This window comes from Camelus bactrianus, chromosome 13 (genome assembly GCF_048773025.1).
Source record: "Camelus bactrianus isolate YW-2024 breed Bactrian camel chromosome 13, ASM4877302v1, whole genome shotgun sequence".
NCBI lineage: Eukaryota > Metazoa > Chordata > Mammalia > Artiodactyla > Camelidae > Camelus > Camelus bactrianus.
Window position 1 is genome coordinate 67192519 of NC_133551.1, and position 20411 is coordinate 67212929.

At 50.9% G+C, this 20411-nt stretch overlaps 1 protein-coding gene across 2 annotated transcripts; it reads right to left on the reverse strand.

Annotated features, from left to right (window-relative positions):
- Positions 1 to 9811: 9811 nt before the first annotated feature.
- KLHDC7A (kelch domain containing 7A) lies at positions 9812 to 18720 on the reverse strand. Of its 2 annotated transcripts, XM_074377303.1 has the most exons (4): positions 18600 to 18720; positions 17967 to 18055; positions 16432 to 17784; positions 9812 to 16122 (listed from the first exon to the last, which is right to left on the reverse strand). In XM_074377303.1, the coding sequence occupies exons 3-4, from the start codon at positions 17108 to 17110 to the stop codon at positions 14720 to 14722; spliced, it is 2082 nt and encodes a 693-aa protein (XP_074233404.1). In that variant the 5' UTR covers positions 17111 to 17784; positions 17967 to 18055; positions 18600 to 18720; the 3' UTR covers positions 9812 to 14719. The 2 variants fall into 2 exon arrangements, with proteins under 2 accessions (XP_074233404.1, XP_010955759.2); XM_010957457.3 differs by having other exon boundaries at positions 9812 to 17784.
- Between the last annotated feature and the right edge of the window lie 1691 nt (positions 18721 to 20411).

Here is a 20411-nt window from a genome sequence, read left to right on the forward strand (position 1 = left end):
ATGCACATATATGTTAATAAACATCATATGCCTTTTCTCCTGTTAATGTCTTTTGTTAGTTTAATTTGCAGGTCCTCAGGCACTCCCCTAAGAGGATAGAGGAACAGTTTTTCCTCCCTGACAGTTATAAGCAAGCAAAGAAATTTATTATTATTATTATGTTTTTAAGTTTAAAACCGCAAAGCGAATTCACTTACCTCATTTGTCAGAGGAGAAAGGTTTGATCCCAAGTTGCCCAGCTGGTAGGTAGGAGAGCCCAGATCAAAGGCTGATACTGTTCTCATCCCATAAATACAGAGGCTGTTGAATCAAGAGTCAGCAGGATGCCCGGTAGTCCCCATCAGCAGCTGAGCCCAGAATCTGTCTGCTCGTTTGACCAAATTTGGGGGGAGGCCAGAGTGAACTGAGCTGCTATTTATGAGCATAAACACACCCATTAACACCTCACAACAACCCTGTGAAAAGGTACCACCCCTATTTTATAGATGCCGACATTAAGCTCTGGTGGATATTACTGAGAATTACTTAGAAATCTGAATATAGGGGATTGCTTTCAGTGAATTGTGGCATTGTGCCTTTCAGGAGCATGTGGTGATACTAACTAACCATTGGCAAAGTGTTGCCAAGTACAGGTCCTGCCGGATCCCTCTTCAAAGCAGAAATAAAGCTTATCTGCAATTAGCTCATTCATTGTGTGCAAATAGTACTAATTACTTCAAAACAGTGTGTTCTCTTAAGTAGGGTAAACACTCCCTTCTGAAATCTTGTTTGTACTATTAATTTGAGCAACAAACCCTTCCTTTATGGAGCAGGGCGTACTCCAGCCAGGCCAGGCTGGGAGCAGAGTTACAAATTCTCACTCATTTGAATTGGGATATGGATGTTGATGGATGCGTGCTTGCCCAGCTGGTTATTGCAAGCCTATTGAGTGGAGGGTCAGCCAAAATTCACAGTCACCTGAATTATTAAACATTTGCTATGAAATGAAAATGGTTTCTTTTCTACTACCAGAGAACCTCCAACTTTCTGCCAACACAGTCTTGCCAACTGGAGGTCCTGCTGGGCTTACTTTAATGAACAGAAAAGACTCTATTTTAATTAGCCCACTAATTGTTTCCATGCAAATGAATGTGGGAAAAGAACTTGCAGTTTATTTTCTTAAGTGGGTTACCAGGGTCCCCCCCCACCCCCACCCCATAGACCTGCCGATGGTGCCTCATTACACAGCCAACTGTTCCATTCATCGAATAGCACAAATCCAGCTCAACGAGCATTTGCCAAGCATGGCCCATGTGCGGGCTCTGTGTGGGAGGTGCAGGAGGGTGAAATGATGTCTTCTAGGGTTCCATTGTAGAGGTCAAGGGGGAGAGCTACTAGACTCTACTGGCTAGGCTTCCTGGTTGTAAGTAACAGAAATAACAGAAATCAATTCAGGATCGGTGAAGAGAAAGGGAATGTATCAGAGGGGTCAGTGGGGAGAGATAGGCTGGGCTGGGAGCTGAAGAGGATTGGGCAGAGGAACAATCTGATGGGTATATTGCCATCACAGGAACTCACATCTAGCTGATCTTGTGTCCTTGTGGAGTTCAGGACATTGCTTCTATCAAGAAGGAAAAACCTCTTAGGCTCAAGTCCTGAGGGCATGCAAGTTAAACTGACAAAAGATAGATTAACAGGAGGAAAAGACCCAAAATGGATTCATATATATACAGGCTCACAAAAGAAGTAGTTGGCTGAATAGCTGAAGTTTGGGAAAGAAAAGAGAGAAGAGGCTTCTAGGGGAAGAACAAATGGATTTGAGAACAAACAGGAGATAAGAAAATTTGTGACAATGTTTGTTTATGCAGGTGCAAGCGATCTTTTCCATCAGTTACATGGCCTTAAATCTCCCCCGGAGAAGGGAATTTATGATAGTTTCATTCTCAGAATTTTTTGCTTTCAGTGAGACAAAGGAAGCTCCAAGAAGTCTTCAGAAGACTTCTGTGCATCCGATCATCTCAAGTGTCTTTAGTTTAAAATAATCTTCATATTAACTCTGAAGGCTCGAGTGGGTCCCCACACCTCTCTCACCTGAATGACTGTGGTATCCTCCTAGCTGGGATCACAGTTTCCTTTCTGGCCACCCACCAATACGCTCTGTCCACAGCACCCGGAGGTACACATTTAGAATGGCAATCAGGTAATGGCAAGTTTGTGCTTAAAAGCTTCTAAGACTCAGTGCCCAGATCTTGGTTTCTAATATAATTCTCTAATAGAAGGAACTGGGGCTCCTTGAAGAACTGGTGGATTCTGGGACTGGGCAGGGAAAATATAAGATGAGCCCGGAGCATCTCATAGTGCTCCAGAAAATGAGGAGCTGCTCAAGAAACAAAACGATAGGTTTACGTCAAAGGGACGCGGGAGTCAACTGAAAGGGCCCCTAGTAGCCAGAGCTGGAATAGTTCAGGCCAGAAAATAAAACACTGTATTGTCAGAGTATGACCCAAAGAACAAAGTAAATATCTATGAGTCTCTGCTGACATAAATAATTGAGTAAGTAAATAACTGGGGAAGAAGAGACACATCTCCCTTATGGAAGAGTTTCAGACGGTTTATGAAGAGACTCTCCCATCGTGGGGGTGGAGCATGGCTTCCCGTCCTGAGAGTGTGGGCTGCACACTGTGACTCCTTATGAAAAGAAGAACATGGAAAGTGGGAAAAGAGAGAAACTTTACAGCAGAGGAGCCGGACAATTGCTACCTTAGCCAGGTGACCACAGTCAGCATCCACAGTGGTAAGTCCTGTTCACACATACCCTGCATGTGCTGTGATGAGAACAGGGCTTTACCTCTGTGGTCTTCCTCCCAAGACCCTTAACCCCAGGTGAGTAACTCATAACCCATGAGAAAAACATCAGTCAAACTAAAGGGCAGTCTACAAAGTGCCTGACCAGTATGCCTCGAAACTGTGAAGGTCACCCCAAATAAGGAAAGTCTGGGAAGTCGTCAGCACCCGGAGGAGCCTCAGGAGATGTGACATCTAAAAGCAATGTGACATCTAAGATGGAAGCCTGGAACAGAAAGAAGACATTGGGGAAAAACTTAGGCAATCGGAATAAAGTACGGACTTTGGATAATGACAACGCATCCATGTCGGTCCTTAGCTGTGACAAAAGTACCGTATTGGTATAAGATGTTGACACTAATGGATATATGGGAACTCTCGGTATTATCTTTGTAATTTTTCTGTACATCTAAAAACTCTTCTGAAATTAAAAGTTTAATGACTAACAAAACGAAAAAAGTCCTCTGAAGGCTTCTCATTGGGCTGAAATCAAATCCACACTTCTTACTCCAGCTGACAGGTGACCATGTCCTTCGTGACCTGTCTGCCCCGCCTCCCACCACCTCCCCAGCCACACCGATCTTCTCTCGGGCTGGGAACCTGGGCCCTTGCTCTTGGTGTTCCCTCCTCTTCCCTTTCTTCTTCTCTCTCTGTCTCTCTTCTCCAGGCCAAGTCCTCCTCATCTTTCTTAACACAGTTTCATTGCCACCTCCTCCAAGAAGCCACCTTGAGAACTAGGAACCACGTCCCTCCTGTCACTCTCCATCCCACTCCATTTGTTTCCTGCCCTGAGCTTCTGCTAACCTGTCTTTGTTTTACATAGTTGTTCACCTGTATTCCTGGCTTCCCCGGGAGAATGTGCCCAACCTGTTCACAATCAGAGCCCCAGTACCTTATTAATAATTATCTGATGACGGAAGGGCGGAACAGAAGTTTGTCTGTCAACTTATGCTGACTTGCCTCGTCACTCTCCGTCCTGACCTTCCCGCCTCCTGGAAGGGGAACTTTCCTTCTTACACCACGAGCCCTGGTCTTCCAACCCTCCATTCTCCTTCTGCTTGTCCTCTGTGTACCTGCAACCTGAGGGCTCCTCCGACACAGTCCCTGTCCTGGGCGTGCACACCTTGGTGGAGGTGCTTACTACATCGCTGCAGCCACTCAGCTCCACATTGCTGTGAGGGCCCACAGTTGCATAATTAGGACCCACAATGTAACACAATCATTAACATGTTTTATCCCTCGGCCTTTTCCAAACTGTATTTTTGTTAAAACACCAAAAATAATTAGTTTAGTGTGAGGAGGGAGGAAGTTTATAGGGAACGGAGAGAATGCTTTTCCCTTTCTCTTTCTCCATGGTAATGAGAAAGGAGCGATTCTTTTGCCCCAAAGCATCCCGCTAAACTGCGTTCTAAGTAGTTTGTGGAACTTTCTGAAATGAATGAAAACCAGTATGTCTTTGTGCTTAAGGCACATTCCCAATGATCTGTGCTGATGGAGCAAGGAACTTGCCTATCCTTGGAAGGGATGCTTTTCAAAAAGTTAAAGACAACTTTTACTTATGGGGCGCAGGGATGGTGGGGGTGACGAGGGGGACGCAGGGTGAGGGGAGCAGGGAATTTCAGTTTGGGATGATGAGAAAGTTCAGGAGATGGATGGTGGTGATGATGGCACAACAATGGGAATGTCCTTACTGCCCCTGAACTGTACACTTAAAAAATGGCTAAAATGGTACATTTCATGTTCTGTATGTTTTATCACAATAAAAAGGAACTCGGCGATACATTCTTTCAACTCGAAAGTAGTCACAATATTCCGATAGGAGAAAAGGTCGGTCACATAGCAAGTATAGAGTAAGATCCCATTTTCAATTTTAAAAATCATGGGTAATAAGACTGGATATAAAGACGTCAAAACCAAAAACTGATTATTTGGGAGTGAGAGTGATTTCTACTGTCTTCTTTGAACTTCTCTGTATTTTTCCAATCATATATTTATTCTACAACAAATGTTTGTATATTTTTTGTAACAGAACATAGGAATAAAACATGTTAATGATTGTGTTACATTGTGGGTCAGATAAAACATAGACATGCAACACTGAGAACACACTGAACGCCACTGAATTTTACACTTTAAAGTGGTTACGATGGTAAATTTGTGCTATGTGTATTTTATCCCAATAAAAATGTTTTCTTTTTTTAAAGACACCTTGGAGTAAAGACATTACCTCCCTGTGTTTTCTTGAGGTTGATATTGACCGAATTTGCCATCATCCCTCACCCTCCACCCTACTGCATTGTCCAGGGGAGAGAGAGACCCGGCTTGGGAATGAAATCAAGTGGCTGAAAGATACCCGGTATGGGTTTAAAAGGTTCTAAGTACAGTCCAAGATTTTGGCTCCTTCAGATCACATGGTAAGCATTCTGTGAGAGCAGGCTTCTTTTTTTTTTTTTTTTTTTTTTTTTAGAGAGCGTTCTCAGAATTTATTATGATTCAAATTGAGGGCAGGCTACAGCTAACCCTCGTGTTTTCTACAAAGTAAAGATTACTGAGTGTGATAGTATAAACATGATTGCAGGAGAAACCATCACAGTTCTTTAGAGGATAAACTGTTTTCAAGAATGCAGCGACGCTACATCACTTTGACACTCATTACAAATAAAGACACATTGTATTTGTGTAGTGTTTTTAACCTTCTAAGTGTATTCCTGGTTTTTATTTATTGACCTATCAGGCAAATCAAGTGGAAGTGACTTTTCTTTTAAGCTGGGAGCCCATTAGAAATAAAGGAGGTTGTTGGTGCTGGAGTTGGACTGTCCATGATGTGCAGTCCTAAAGAAGGTAAGAGGAGGTGGGCTTGAGTTGAAAGGAGGTTGTGCCTCCTCTAAGTCTCTTGGAGATGGGAAGAGCAGGTGGGAGCATTGACAGAGAGGACTGGAGTGACTTTATTAAAGGACATTGTTAAGGGAGCAGAGCCGGAGCACGAGCTCCCCAGAGAGGGCTGAGGGAGCTGGGGTATTTATACACCAACTCCTGCCAGTCGGGCCCACCAGGGGGTGGTACCTCCCCAGGCAGTGCAGCCTGCTCCTTACATGGACCGTGTGCAGGTGCCGACTCTTACAGCAGAACCAGTGTGCCCTGCCTCGTAAGAACTGAGGGGCTCCCTGCACCCTGATATTGTGTGCCAGTGTGGGTGGGGGGATTTGAGGAAAAGACAGAAGGTATGAAACAGTCCCTCTTGGAGGCAGGAAGGCAACCCAGCTGGGCAGTGCTGAACACCCGGCTGCGGTACCTGACGGTGCATTTTGAACATGGACACAACTCAGCTGGGGCCTTCTCGGAGCTGAGCTGTGTGGCTGCTCTGTGCTGGAGCCCAGGACGAAGGCAGACGAAGCATCCTTGCTGCCCATGGGGAACTCCCTGGGGCCAGCGGACCTGCAGGCCGAGGCGGTGGAGTGAAAATTAGGGAAGTTTTGTGTGCAGCGTGGGGCACTCCTGTGGAGGTGGAGGGAACATACGGGTCAGGGATGTGAGGCCACCCTTTTAAGGCCTTGAAAGATGGGTATTGACATCACAGCTGTGAGATCTCTCTGAGCCTCACTTATTTCATCTGTGAAATGGGACAGAATGGGTTTGAAACCTCTGTGTAAACTTCTGAGTGATTTCAAGGGTCGGGTAATGTGATGAGAAGGGTCCTGGCTTTTGGTGAGTGGCCTCAGGATTTTGGATTTTCAACCTTCACTCCAGGGATAACATGCATGCCAGGAAGAGGGGGTCCACACAGCCTGGCAGCCAGCAGTGTGTTGGACTGGAACTTGCCATTTCTACTCCATTTTTCAGTTAAGTGTCACCACGCTCCTACCCTGAGCCAGGACCTTGATCAGACACCAGAGTTGCTCATGTGAACAAGACTCAGTGAGCAAGGAAGACAAGGCCTTGACCCCGACGTGCAGGAGGGCAGGAGGCAAAGCCTCCCCTGTTCTCATAGCCGATTCATCTCCTGATGACAGTGGGCCGGCCCTGGGGTACCACGGGTTCTGTCACATGTTGGCTGCCCACCTGTGGGCAGGTTACTTAAACTCTCTGTGCCTCAGTTTCCTCAGATGTAAAACAGTAAAGGATCTAACACACAGGGTTGTGTTAAGAAATAAATGAATGACTGTAAGTCAAGTGCTCCCAGCAGAGCTCGGCCCTCAGGAGGTGCTAGTGGTTATTTTTCAAGGAGCTGACCTACTCTTTCTGAGAAGACCCTCTTGTGAGCTGGCTCGTAGCTGCCCTCTATGGAACCTGGTGAGGCTCTCGCCCTCCTGGGAACAGCAGAGGGCAGATTACCAAGCCCCATGGCCAGGCCCCCAGGAGGGACCTCCATGCCCTGGTTCTGGCTAAAACAGAACCAGGCCTGTTAGAGCAGGCAGATGTCATATGAGCAGAGAAAAGGGGACGCAGGCCAAATGGTAGGAGTTGGGCAAAAAGGAGGGTTGTGGGCCAAATACAGGAAACCCTACGTCATCTAAACAACAGGGGTCCCTGGGCAGAGAAATAAAAGCAGGAACCTCTGGGCTGACACCCAGTCACACATTTTGAGGTGACAAGTGCCCTGAAGGCCAAGAAAGGTGGGAGAAAGGCAGGAATATCCAGCATCTGAATGTAACCTTTTGCTCATTATGCCCTCATTACAATAAAATTAGCTTTGCAGATTAGAAGTCCCCATCATGCACCGACGCCATGACACTTCCAGTCCAGACTAAATAAGGACAAAAATCCCTACCCACCTCGGGAAGGTGGAGTTGGGTTGAAAATCAGGGACAAGGACCCCAAACCCTTGAATTCCCCAATGAATATTCTGCCTGTTCATTTTTACACTCTCTGTAACCAATTTGCCGAAGAAACTAGGCACAGCTGCTCCCCTGAGCCTGCCCGCTCTCCCCTTGACAGTGTATGATCTATCCTTTAATAAGTCCCTGCTTCACTTTCTTAACGTCCACGTTCCGTCTCAATTCTTTCTGCGACGAGACAAGAACCTAACCGCCCGCAGCAGGACCGTGTGGCCGAATGATGAAGGACTCAGGATTTGGAGTCAGGCAGATCTGGGGTGATGTCCTAGCTTCTCCCCCTGGTATGATCTAGTCCTTACAACATCCTCCTGAGGCTGGCAGTCACTCTCTTGAACTCCACTTTCCTGTGATAAAGTGGTGATAATAGTGGTTGTATCACAGGACTGTTGTATCGCTTACCTACGACTGAGTCGCGAACAGTTAGTACCCAGTAAACCCATAAATGATGATTCATTTCTCCGAAATTTTGAGGCTTAAACCCCCAACCCTCTCTTTTGCTCAGGAGTCAGTGGATTGGCGCTTTGGGGTGGGCTTCACTCAGGTGGTCTGCTGGTCTTGGCTGGGCTCACTCGGGAAGTCTGTGGTCACCTGGTGGTCAGTGGCTCGAGTGCCTGGCTGGCTGGTGACTGAGGGAACTGGTGAGCAGGGCCACTTGCCTCCAGTGTGATCTCAGAGTTTCTAAAACCACAAGCGAGTAAACCCAATGCCCAAGCTATTTAAAGCAAGTCCCACGGCTAGATTCAAGGGTGATGAAATTGATGGAAAGGGGAGAATTTGGCCAGCTCCGTCTACACAGTTGTTCTGAGGCTAAAATGAGATCATATAAGCACAGTGCCTGTTAGCCCTCAATTAGTACTTGTGAACGAAAAATACTGCAAGCCATATCAGTAAGCAAAGAATGCTGAAGCTATCAAGTCATCAGAGGCTGCCACCCCCCCAGGGAAGACAAGCCTGCAGCCCAGCCTCTGCAGCCACTCAGTGGTGCACCCTGAGGGGACTCAGAATAAGAAAGGACAAGATACTGGCTTTAGATAGCTAGGTGCTTGTCAAAGGAATGAATTCAATGAGCCCAAATGTTTGCTTCCTCCCATACATAGAAAAGCACTAAATTCTTTAACTTGAGATGCCTGCTTTTCTTTAGATAGCAAGTAATCTTTTATTGTTCCAACTACCTGGTCTTTGTTGTAAAGCTCCTATATATCCTAGCTCCTCCCCTACCTCTTCGGAGCAGCACCTCAGAGCGATCTGAGAGGCTGTCATCCCGGCTCGAGTCCTCCCACCAAATAAAACATAACTCTTAATTTTTAGGGTGCACGTGTATTTCAGTCGACATACCCAATACGTGCATGGCTGATGATTAATTTCTCTCTTCCAGTTTTTTAAATAATAAAAAGGTAGATGTGAGAATAGATATTAAATAGTAACTTTTAATTTTTATGAAACTTCTTGCTTCTGTTTCCTCCCCTATATCACTCTCAGACAGCGATGTCTCAGTAAGGATTTGATGGGGGAATGATGGGTAAGTGGTGGCCCACAGCCCAAGGCAGGGAACACGGTTGATATTGTTACTGGTATAAGATCTGTGTTTCCATCCTCTCCCCGCACATAAAAAGGCAACAAGATTTGATCGTTTTTTTAAAATTTTTGTTTTATTTTGCCCCACATCCCACTTTTCAAAACACCTGAGTCTTGAAGCTGTTTGTAGACTCTCCTTGAGTCATCTCCGTTTCCTCCATCATTTCCTCCATTGCAGCCTCCTGTCTGCCTAGGGGGCTCCTCCGGCCTGGAGTCACAGCTCCAGGGGGCTCTGAGGCCCTTCCAGGTAAGGATGACAAGGGTGGGAAGTCTGGGCACCTGTCTGTGGCTCTGAAAATCTGCAGCCCAGACACAGCATACCAGACTCCCGGTCACTCAGAGGAGCTCTTAGCCCCCCATCTGTAAGAGAAAGGAGCCAACCTCCACCTGGCACCTTCTTGAGGCTTCCAGGGGCCTCTGAGCAGCTTCTGGAGTTTCTCAGTGCTGTAGGACGCTGTGGGGAGATGCTTCACGCACTGAACCTGGGAAGCTCAAGTCAGCCAGTTACCCACCCTGTTGGAGGAGTACGGTGTTACGGAAACAACAGGCCAGTCAAGAAACACGCACCACTCGGAGGGTTGGAGTACTCAGATGTATTACGCCGGCGGGCCCAGAGGGGCTTTTGCTCCGAAGCTCTGAGCACCTCCAAGACATGTGCATGAGGTTTTATAGGGTAAAGTACAAGCTTGGGGTATTCGGCCAATAGGCATGGAACAGCTTTAGCAGCATTATCATCACAAAAGTGGAGGCAGGGAGGCAGCAAACCAACATTCCAAAGCCAGATATGTATCTTTGAAAACCCAGCTGGCTAGCAAAAATACATGAACAGCAAACCAACACTAATTAACCTAGATTTACAAGTTAGTCCAGCAGAACTCAGATCAGTATTCCAATACTTAGATTTGTGAGTTATCTTGTTAGCCCAGCCCAGCCTCTCCTTCACATTCCTAGACTTGTGAGTTATCTTGTTAGAACAGCCCGGCTTTTCCTTCACAACAGGGGCTCAGTCTCAAAACCTAGATGGTCTAAAACATAAATAACTTGAGCATCCTCCCCCAACCCTCAGACCCTGTCAAACAAGAGGGGGGACCTCTGGAGCTTAAATGTCAGGCAACCTCCTTCCTCTGGGGCCAGGACCTGGAGGAAGGGGAGCGGGAGACGAGAGCCCCTCCCCTGAGCTGGCTCACAGCACCCTCCCCATCAGAAGACCATGGGTCTTCTGAGACTGACTTCGGAGCAGTCCCTGGGCCAGGTACTTTACATGTGTTCTCTTGTTAGTCCTTACCACATCCTCCTGAGGCTGCCAGGGGCAGACCCATTTTACAGATGCAGATATAGAGGATCAGAGAGCTTAAGATAATTTGTTTTGAGTTCCAAGGTCAAAGATAGAGCATAATTGATTGATGGGGGCAGGCAGGGATTGGGTGCAGCCCAGGAGACAGCTGATGCCAAGTTCTTGGCTCTGTGTCTCACGTCAGGGGATTGGAAAGAGCATCATGCTGGGAGTGTGCAGGCCGTGTTCAAGGATACTTTTAAGGAAACTGAGAGTCTTTGGACTTTGCCATGGAGGCACGTTTCCTTGAACTTGCCGAGCCTCAGTTTTCTCACCTGTAAATTGGGCTTGTTGTGAGGATCAGCGAGGGTAGGTGTAGAAAATGTGCCATCCAGTCTCTGGTCTGTTCAGAGCAGGGCTTTGTGTCTTGCATCCTGGTTCCAGGAATCCCACAGGGCGGAGCACCTGGACGGCCTCCAGCCTTGGTCTGATGACCTTTCTCACTGGTCATTTCCAAGGGCAGCTCTGTGCCCTGCGGTCAGAGCAGGGCCCAGGCCCCAGCTCCTGGCAACTGCTGTGGTTGCTATGGTTGCTTCAATAACCTGATGATTCCAGACAGAACCAAGGCTGAGCTTCTCTTGTAAATATTGATGGAGGCCTCAGACAGAGAGGGATGCGAAAACAAAGGACGTTTTATTTGTGATAGAAAAAGAAACCAACAAGAGAAAAAAAAAAACAAACCTACAGACCTAAAGGAGGGGGAACTGTTTAAATAAACCATGATACATTCACTGGATGGAATATTGTGCAACTATTGAAATGATGTTTACTGAAGGTTTGTAGTGACATGGGAAAATGCTTATTCTGTAAAGCGAAGTGAAAGAAGGAAGCAACTGAATTGTATATTCGGCATAATCACACCTTGGCAAGAATCAAGCCAAACAAAAATCATGCACAGGAAAAACAGCCCGCAGGGACCTGCACCGCAGCGGGGTTTTGTCTTTGGGTGGTGAAACTGGGGAGATTTTTTATACCTTTTTCTATTTTCCAATTTTTTTTTTTTTCTGTAATGGCATGGTTGGCCTAATGCGGAAAGCAACTCAAGCCTAAAGGATTTTTTTCCCTAAAGAACAAAGAACTCATTGGGAAAGCAGGACAGATGACCTGTGGAGAAGCCAGCTGACACACAGGCTACTCTGAGACTGAGGGCTCGAGGTCAACAGACAGGGCTACACAAAAAGGTCACGTGGAAAGGCTAGACTCTGACCCCATGGAGTGAGTTGTGCTTGCAAGGGATCAGAATGGCCTTCCACATGCAGATGTGGTGTCCGTGTGTCATTTTGACCCCCATCCCTAAATGTGCCAACTCTGCTGCTTTCTCGAGGGGGTAGCTTACCCCTGTCTAATAAAGCGTTTGTAAATGTTGGTGTCATGGAGTGCTCTCCCTTCCAAGAAAGGCTAAAGCAGAAGAGCTGGGCTCTTCACACACCAAGATGGGGATCCTGGGAGGCCACCCTGACTCCCCAGCTAGTGTGGCCAAGCCCTTCCCGGGCCCTGAGCCAGCCCTGGCCTCTGCATCTCCCAGACCTCCACTCAGCGCTCTGCCCAGGGTCTTCTTATCAAGGAGCCTGATCACGCAATCCCACTTCCCTGCCTCCTCTTTCTTTGTGCCCCATATGCAGCTTGGGTTCTCCTTGTTTGTTTACGTATTTGTTTTTTTAAATTGCCTGTTTTCTATGGTGAAAATGTGAGCTCTGTTAGGGCAGAGATGTGCTGAAACAGCACCTGGCTAAAACGTTCTGTAAATGAACCCTGACCCTCACGGCCCTAGGTGTCTTCGCAGGCTCCCTGAACTACCTTGCCTTACTGCGATGGCCCTGACCCCCTGATTACTTTCATCCCTAAATCCAGCTCTGGAGATCCAGGCCAAGAATGAGAAACACACTAGCTCTAATCTATTGGTAATGACCACCTGGGACCCTGTGTTGAAACAGTTCTGAGGCCATTAAAATGGCTCAATCAGAAAAGGTACGGCAATCGGTTAGTGATGTCTGCCATGGGACCATAGAAGGCAGATGAGGTGTGCAGCATACTTTTCATCTCAGCCCAGGCCCAAGTCTCAGCTCTCTCCCTCTCATCATAGAGACCACACCCACCATCACTGGGGCTGGAACAAACTGTGCTGCCTTATCCCTTGATCCATTTCCCTAGTCCCTGCTATAGGTATGCAGTGGGCTTCCAGAAGCTTCCCTAGAGTGAGCCCTAGCTCACTGTCAGCTTGGAGCCCTCCCTTACACTCGACCCAGCTTGGCTGAGATCCTGTCCTCTGTCTGGCTCTTTATGGCAGAACTGCCCCTGGGGCTGGATCTGGCTCCCCCTGCCCCAGGTCCCAGATGGGGTTCTCTTCCCAAGCAAACTCTTTTCTCTGCCTGGCATCACATCTCCCCCTCCCCCTGGGTCCCTTGGAAGTTCATGCCTGAGTCTTGGCTCTGAGCTTGAGCATGGCCTTGGTGGGGACTAGGGATGGGGCGGGAAGGTCACTCTCCCCAGGCTTCAGCCATAGTCCCAGCTAACTTTCCTTTCCAGGCCTCCAACTTAGAAATAGATTAAGCAACCTGACCTCCCAGATCCCAGAATAGGGAAGGTGTCCTTGTGTGGTCCGAGAAAAGTGCCCTTTTTAATCGTTCCAATCCTGGATCTTCCAAAAAGACCCCCAGCTCCCCCCCAGCAGCTGCAATGAACATATGTGCCTGCCAGGACCCCCGGGAGCTTGGGCAGAGCTTTCTCCAGGTGCTCACCTTTACCCTCCAGGCAGAGAAGGACACAGATTGTCCTTCTGTTTTCAAGATGGGGAGGCTGAAGTCAGCACGCCCACCTCCCCACCTGCCAGGCCTGCCCTGGTGCACCACCCTTCTCTACCCGTTTCCTCATGCTGCTTGTCACTTTAGAAGTAGTCCCAGCTCCCCTGGCTTCTGGCTGGGACCAAGAGCATCACTGCTTTCCTGTCCATATGTGTGTCTCCCTTGGAGATGGAACAGGGCTGTGGTGATAGATTGGACCAGTCTATCTTCCCTCCTTCTGGGATGAAAAGGTAACTTCCCGAGGCTGGAGGGTTTCTTCTCATTAAGAATTTACCAAACCTGATGTGAAAGGAGATCCCAGTCTTCCGATGCACTATTAGAACCTTCTAGCTCCTCAGCTCCATCATGGACCTGCCCCTCCCTGGTCCTCTCTGGTCTGACCAGGTAACCACAAGGCAAGGAAGGGCAAGTAATGTTATCGCATCTCACCACCTGGAAGGGCTGGGTTGTTGTGGCTGTCCCCAGCTCCCAAAGGGAGGGCTGGGTTGCACGAAGAGCTGTATTATGAAAGTTTCTCAGATCTGGGGAGAGAATGAAGCAGTCCGATAACAATGCCCAGCAGGAGGCTGGCCATGGGACCACATCTTTTCCTTGCTCTCCCGAGACCTAATATATAGACTCAGATGTATTCTCAGTAGACCCTACAAGATGTACCTTTACAAATGGATGCTAAAAATGGAAGTTTCTCCTCCTTCTGGCATATTAGAATTCTGGGCAATGAGAAAAAGTGAAGTGGGCTTTAGTCAATTTACTCTGCAGGCAACAGTCTCCATGGGCACCTCCAACTTTAGCTGTTCTGCTTCTCTAGCTGTCTCTCCCTCTGGCTGGCCCCCCTGGGGCTCCCCTGGGCTCCTTCCTGGTCCTGCCAGAACCCCCTCCCTCAATTTTCCCCACTTGTGTGTCCAGGGTGCTTCTGGGAACGTTGGAGGTTGGGGCTCAGCAGACACTGTCTTGGAAGAGGCACCAGCAGCTTATGGAGAGCTGGTCCAGATCCAGCAGGGTCAGCCTGAGGCAGCAACTGACCCCTGGAACTTGACTGTGATAAGGCTGTGCCCCTGAACTTTGCTGGGGTCTTGGTACCTGCCTCGCCCACTCAGATTCAGATCTGAAGCAAGGTGGTGGCCATCCCTGCAGACAAGGGGTGCCCTTGGCCCCAGAACACCAGTCTCAAGTTCCATTTTCACACTGGGCTTCTGTAGCCCAATGAGGGCAAAGACTCTGCTAGGAATCCTAGCCAGTAAGTGGGACTCAAATTCCTGGACTGCTGCATCTCCTAGAAACACCCCATGTAGTGGTGAGCAGAGGGTGATTTTTGCCTCTAGTTTTGCAGAAGGAGCCCAGCAGAGGGGCTGCTAGACCCTGGTCTGGGGCACCTCAGGGCCGGGCAAGGTCAGGACGGTGGGCAGGAGGGTGCCCTGCGGGGAGGGGAAGCTCTGCGGCTCCTCGGGCACAAACCTGGGGGAGACGTAGTCGGCCAGGAAGCGGAGGGTGCGCTGGCGCCCCACACAGTAGATGAGGTCGTCCACCACGGCGCACTGGAAGGCGTCCGGGTATGGGGTCCGGTACGTGGCGCATTCGTACCAGAGGCGGGTGCTGGCGCTGCAGCGGTACACGCTGATGCCCAGGCTGCGGTTGAGGTCAAAGCGATAGAGAAAGCCCTTGACCGCCACCATCTCGGCCGTGCGGTCCTTGCCGCCCCCCGTGGGGCCGACCCGCCAGCGCTGCTCCTGGGCGGAGAAGCGGAGCAGCAGGTAGCGCAGGGAGCCGCCGGTGACGAAGATCTCTCCGCCACACTCCGTGGCTGTGTGCGCCAGCGCGAAGGTGTCGTTGGGGAGCGGCGGGGCAAAGGTCCAGCGGTCCAGGCGGGGGTCATAGCGCTCCACTGTGTTCAGACACTCGCCCCCGATGGCGTACAGGTGCCCGTCCAGGGCCACCAGCCGGCAGTGCGGCCGGGCCTGGTTTAGTGGGCACACCTCGCTCCAGATCCCCGTCAGCGGATTGTAGCAGAAGACGCGATTGGAGGGCTGGCGCCCGGACCCCTGGCACCCGGACACCACGAAGAGATAATTGAAGAGGCTACAGATGGCACAGCCCCGGGACACAGCCTCGGGGGGCAGACGGGCCAGTGGGTGCCAGACATCCTGCTCACTGTCATAGCAGCAGAGGCGGCTGCAGTCTTCCTGGGGGCACAGGTCGGCCACCACCAGGTGCTTGTGGCCCCGGAGCCGTCGCTGGAGAATCAGCTCCCTCTCTGCCCCGCTCAGGCACCCGTAGATGTCTGGGCTGCGCAGGACCTGGAGGTAGTTGTCACTCATCACCTTGTAGGCGGCCTCCTTCAGGGCCTCCAGGCTCTGCCTCTTGGCAAAAGTTAGCACCTCATAGCAATTGCCCAGATCCAGGTGAACACCTGGGGCTGAACCTGGGGTGAGCGGGAGGTGGAAGAAATTGGTCCCAGCCACAAACTGCACGTGGGGCTTCCCACTGCTTCCGGCTGAGCCGAACCCCAGAGAATCCCGGGATATGGGGCCAGTGGGCGGAGCACTCTGGTCTGGGCAGGAGGGAGCAGAGTTCCCAAAGCCATCGAGCTGCAGCTGAAGCTCTGGGTTGTCCACGATCTGAAGGAGGCTCTCCTTCCTGCTGAAGCCTTGCACGGAGGATGACAGCTCAGGCTGCGGGGAGGCGGCTGCCTCTGCCCCACCTACTCTGTCATCCACATGGCCTCCGGAGGCTGCCCCCGTTCCCAGGGGGTGTGGCACTGAAACAGGGGATGGAGCCTCAGCCAGGGCTGCCCTTCTGGGGGCCAACGTACCCCTGGAGGTGGCCTGAGAGGTGGATTCAACATAGTAATCGTACACCTTGCCCTTCAGCGGGGACCTGATGCCCTCCCCCTTCTCCGGTATGAAATTCTCCACCACTCGAACCCGGGCCATGGACGAGAAGGTGTAAGAGGCATCGGTGGCTCCCTCCTGCTGATGCAAGGCCAGGCCCATGTCTGAGGCAGCCTGGAGGGCCCCGGCCTCTTCCCTGTGGACCCCTGTCACGCGGGTAAAGACCCAGCTCTTACTCATGTCGCTCCCGTCTCCTGTGTGGGCTGCCCAGCGTTGGTGGGGGGATTCCTGCTCTCTGGCCCCTGGCTGCTTGGGGGGCCCGCTGTTCAGCCATGGAGTAGGCTCACCGCCCCCACTGTTGCCGTCCGCCGCTGTGAGGCCGATTGGGGAGCTTTTGGGTTCACTGCACAAATGGGGGTGATGGGTCAGTCTGGGCTTACCGCCAGAGGCTGTTCCGGCTTCCTGGCCACCGCGTGGAGGAGCTGTCAGGTGGGAGTCCAGGCGCGGCCCACCCTGCCCTCCGCCAGCACCCTTGTTCCCGGGCTGCCCAGTCTCCCTGGCTTCTGAGTCTTTGGAAGAGGCTCCCGTTGCCAGGACTCCGGAGCGCTCAGGATTCTCCCAGCTGCAGCTGGGCAATTCTCCAGTCCCCTCGCTTCCCCTCCTGCGTCTCAGGCCCCAGCGTGGCGCCCCAGAAACAGCCCCGTGGGTGGCAGGCTGCCCAGAGCCCTCTGCCTCCTGCTCGGCCTTGACCTTGGCGTTCCCGCCCCTCCGTGGGGCCTGGGTGGGCCTCGACTTGTACAGCCGGTAGGCCACGGTCACCAGGAGCAGGGCAGCGGCGGACAGCACCACCTTGCCAGTCAGCTGCATGTCCAGATGCCAGTCCTGGGTCTCCGCTCCTCCTCCTCTGGGGAGCATGTTCCCAAGCTGACCCAAGGCAGAGGAATGTCAAGAATCCGATTAATGATTGCCCAATAGGGACGGTTCCTGGTTCCTGCCGAGCTGAGCGGGAGGGGGGTCTGGGCTGACTCTGGCCGGCTGGCCAGCAGAAGAGTTGGAGCAAAGGTGACTTTGAGCTGGCAGAGGGTGGCCACGGGGGCCCGGGGCTGGCAGGTCTCAGGATCTGGCCTCCTCGGATCCTTTGATACTTCCCCTGGGGAGCACAAGGCACCTGTCCTGGGGATCAAGCTTGTGATCAGCCGCCCGAGCCGGCAGCACCGGGTGGGGGTTAGGAGTGTCTGGCAGGTACATGATGAGGGAGGAAGCTCTTGACCAAACAGTCACCCGATGCCAGGAAACACACGGGGTTGGTTATTATTTGTGTGTGTTCGGTGTTTCTCTTTTGCAAATGCACTGGGCAGGGAGGGTTGGGTGTGGTGAGTTGTGGGGCAGGTGGAGCCGTGGCAGGTGTGGCATGAGATCCTCCTGGGTCTGTTTCCTTCCTGTTGAGGTCATGTGGTCCCCATGGTGGGGTCCAGAGTTAGCAGCAGGGGAGGCTGAGCTGGGGACTACAGCCAAGCCACCTGACCAGGCTCTTGAACACCTCTGTCCTCCTTCCCTGCCCGACCAGTTGACCAGGAGAACCAGCCTTCCTGCGAGGAGTTGGGGGAAACACGTGGCATTAGTACCCAGATCGGGGACAGACACAGGGCACATCTTCACCCTCCAAACCAGATAATCTCACACAGTGAGAGGCCTGGGGAGACTCACCCACCCCCTCAATCTCATCCATGCCGTGGATTCCGGAGCCAGTCCATCTGGCTCTGCCACTTACCAGCTGTGTAACCTTAGGCAAGCAACTTCACCTCTCTGTGCCTCAGTTTCTTCGTTTGAAAAATGGGGTAACAGCATATCCTCCTCCTCCTAAGTTCATGGTGAGAACAAAATGGGCTAATGTGTGGGAAGGCCATGGGGCGCAGCTCCACCTCGTGAAAGCTTAGTAAACGTCAGCCACTCTTCTTCCTCTCCTCTTTCTCTCTCTCATCATCAGTGTCATTGTCACTCACATCAATCATCATCAGCGGGACCTTCTGAACCCCAGGTGTAACTATCCCTCCCCAGACTGAGGTCCTCTCGGAGTCACCAAAAGCCAGGGCAGGGGTCTCAACCTCGTGCTGCCTGTGGGGGCTGGACAGGTAAAGTCAACAAGCGAGGACCCACTGGCCGATGGCGCCAGGCAGGCGGACGCAGCACTGCTGGTCCCACTGTGTCTGAGATGCTGAGCGTCTAGGCAGTGATGCCACCACTCTTAGTTTCTAAATGTTGGCATCTAATTAAAAAGTGAGAATAAAAACCACTCTGGAGGAAACACATGTTTGGAAGAATTTGGCCTTGAAACCTTGACTTGAGAAAATCCTGACTCTTTCTGATGCCGTTCACACTCCTCCACGCTCCATCCTCACTTTACCTGATCTCTGCCTCTCATGCCTGGCTCTGGGCTGGGGCTCAGGCCGCCTTCCCTCGTCTTTGCTGGTCCACATCCCTCCTGTCCTGCAGGGTCAGGTCAAAGGCTGCCTCCTGTGCCTCCTTCTCTGTGCCTCTGTCCGTCCAGGATCATCTTTTCCTCCTTGTTCTCTTTCAGCCTCTGTCACATGGGCTGCAGGTCAAAGTCCTCTCTGCTCTGCTGGATGCCGAGTCTCCAAGGAAGCTCAGCTTTGGGGCCTGAGCCTGTATGGGTCTGGGCACAACTGGGACAAGAGCTGGCAGGATGGTACCTTTCCAGGGGGAGGAGGGGGCGGACACTCCGGGTGAATCTCACCTGATGCTCACCCAAATGATCTCACCTAGGAGAAATACTGTTGTCACCCCCATTTTATGGCAGCTCCAAGGTTATGTCAGTCTGTCTATAAATGGGGACTTCTATCCCTCTTCCCAGACTCCAGACTTTCAACGACCTAAATTCATCCAGCAGCTATGACTTCTCCTGGAGCCAGGCCTGCTCAGCCTGTCCCACTGGCGACCGGCAGCAGGGTTTCCTCTCTTTCCATTATGGCTAAAATAGGGATGGACAATTATTGTTAGAAATGCAGATTTCCAAGCTCCACTCCCAGACTTTCTGATTCAGTAGGCTTGAGGTGGCTTCCAGGAAATCTCCACATTAATAATCATCTCAGGAGATTCCTGTGGGTTGAGGAATGAAAAGTGAGTTGGCTCTTCCACTTGTCTGCTGAGAATTCCTCTTCACCCCCGGGGTGGCGTCTGCTCCCTATACCATCCGGGCGAGAAGTGGGGAAAGGAAAGGAATCCTGGGTACTTTGCAAGAGTAAGACCATCTCATCTTCCCAATAATCCACAGAGGAGGTATTGTCATTGCCCTCATTTCACAGGTGAGGAAACCGAGGCTCAAAGGGGTGTACTGATGTCATGCAGGCTGTCATTGGCAGAGTCTTAATTTATAACCAGGTGTCTCCAACTACAAGGCCCATTTGTCTTCCTCTGGGAAGGAGAGGATGAGTTATAAAGGGAAGTAAAAGTGATTTGTCCAGTGGTGAAATTCGGGGACTGATGTGGGCCACCCCCACCCCACCCCCCGGGTCCAAGCTACCATTCCGACAGTAAGGGCAGCTTATGGGACTCCCTTGGAGAGGGAGACTGTGGCGTGTCCCTCTGGTGGGTGTGACCTGGCATTGTCCTCTTAGACACCACTGAGTGAGTAGATTCTCAGCCCCTTTGGTGGGCTTCTTCCCACCTGATAAAGACTTCATAGCATTTCTCATCATCTGAAATCTCCCGATAGCTCCAGCTTAAACCCTTTGAGTCAGACGATCTCTCTTTCCATTGGCAACGATGCTCTTGGATGTTGGGTGTGGCCAAACCAGGTCCCTGGGGTGGCCAGGGGAAGGTGGGGAGGACCACTAGGAACAGAAGACACAGTCCCAGCCCCGGGGAAGGACTTATGTCCTGATCTGGAAGATGACGCATACTCCTGAGATATTATCAAAGCACAGTGTATCTCAAAGAAAAAATTAACAAGGTGATGTGTCAGCAGGTGCTTGTTGACAGAGCACAACCAGACTGTTGGACAGCCAGGGAGGCTGGAGCAAGGGGCATCAGAGTAGAGGTCAGGGAAGATTCCAGAAAGAAGCGTTTAGGGGGTATAGCTCAGTGGTAGGGCATCTGACTGCAGAAAGAAGTGTTTAATGTTGAGTATCAGTAAGAGAAGGAGGGGACATAGACTGAGTCACTGAGAGGACAAATATTCCTGAGACGTTCACCATGT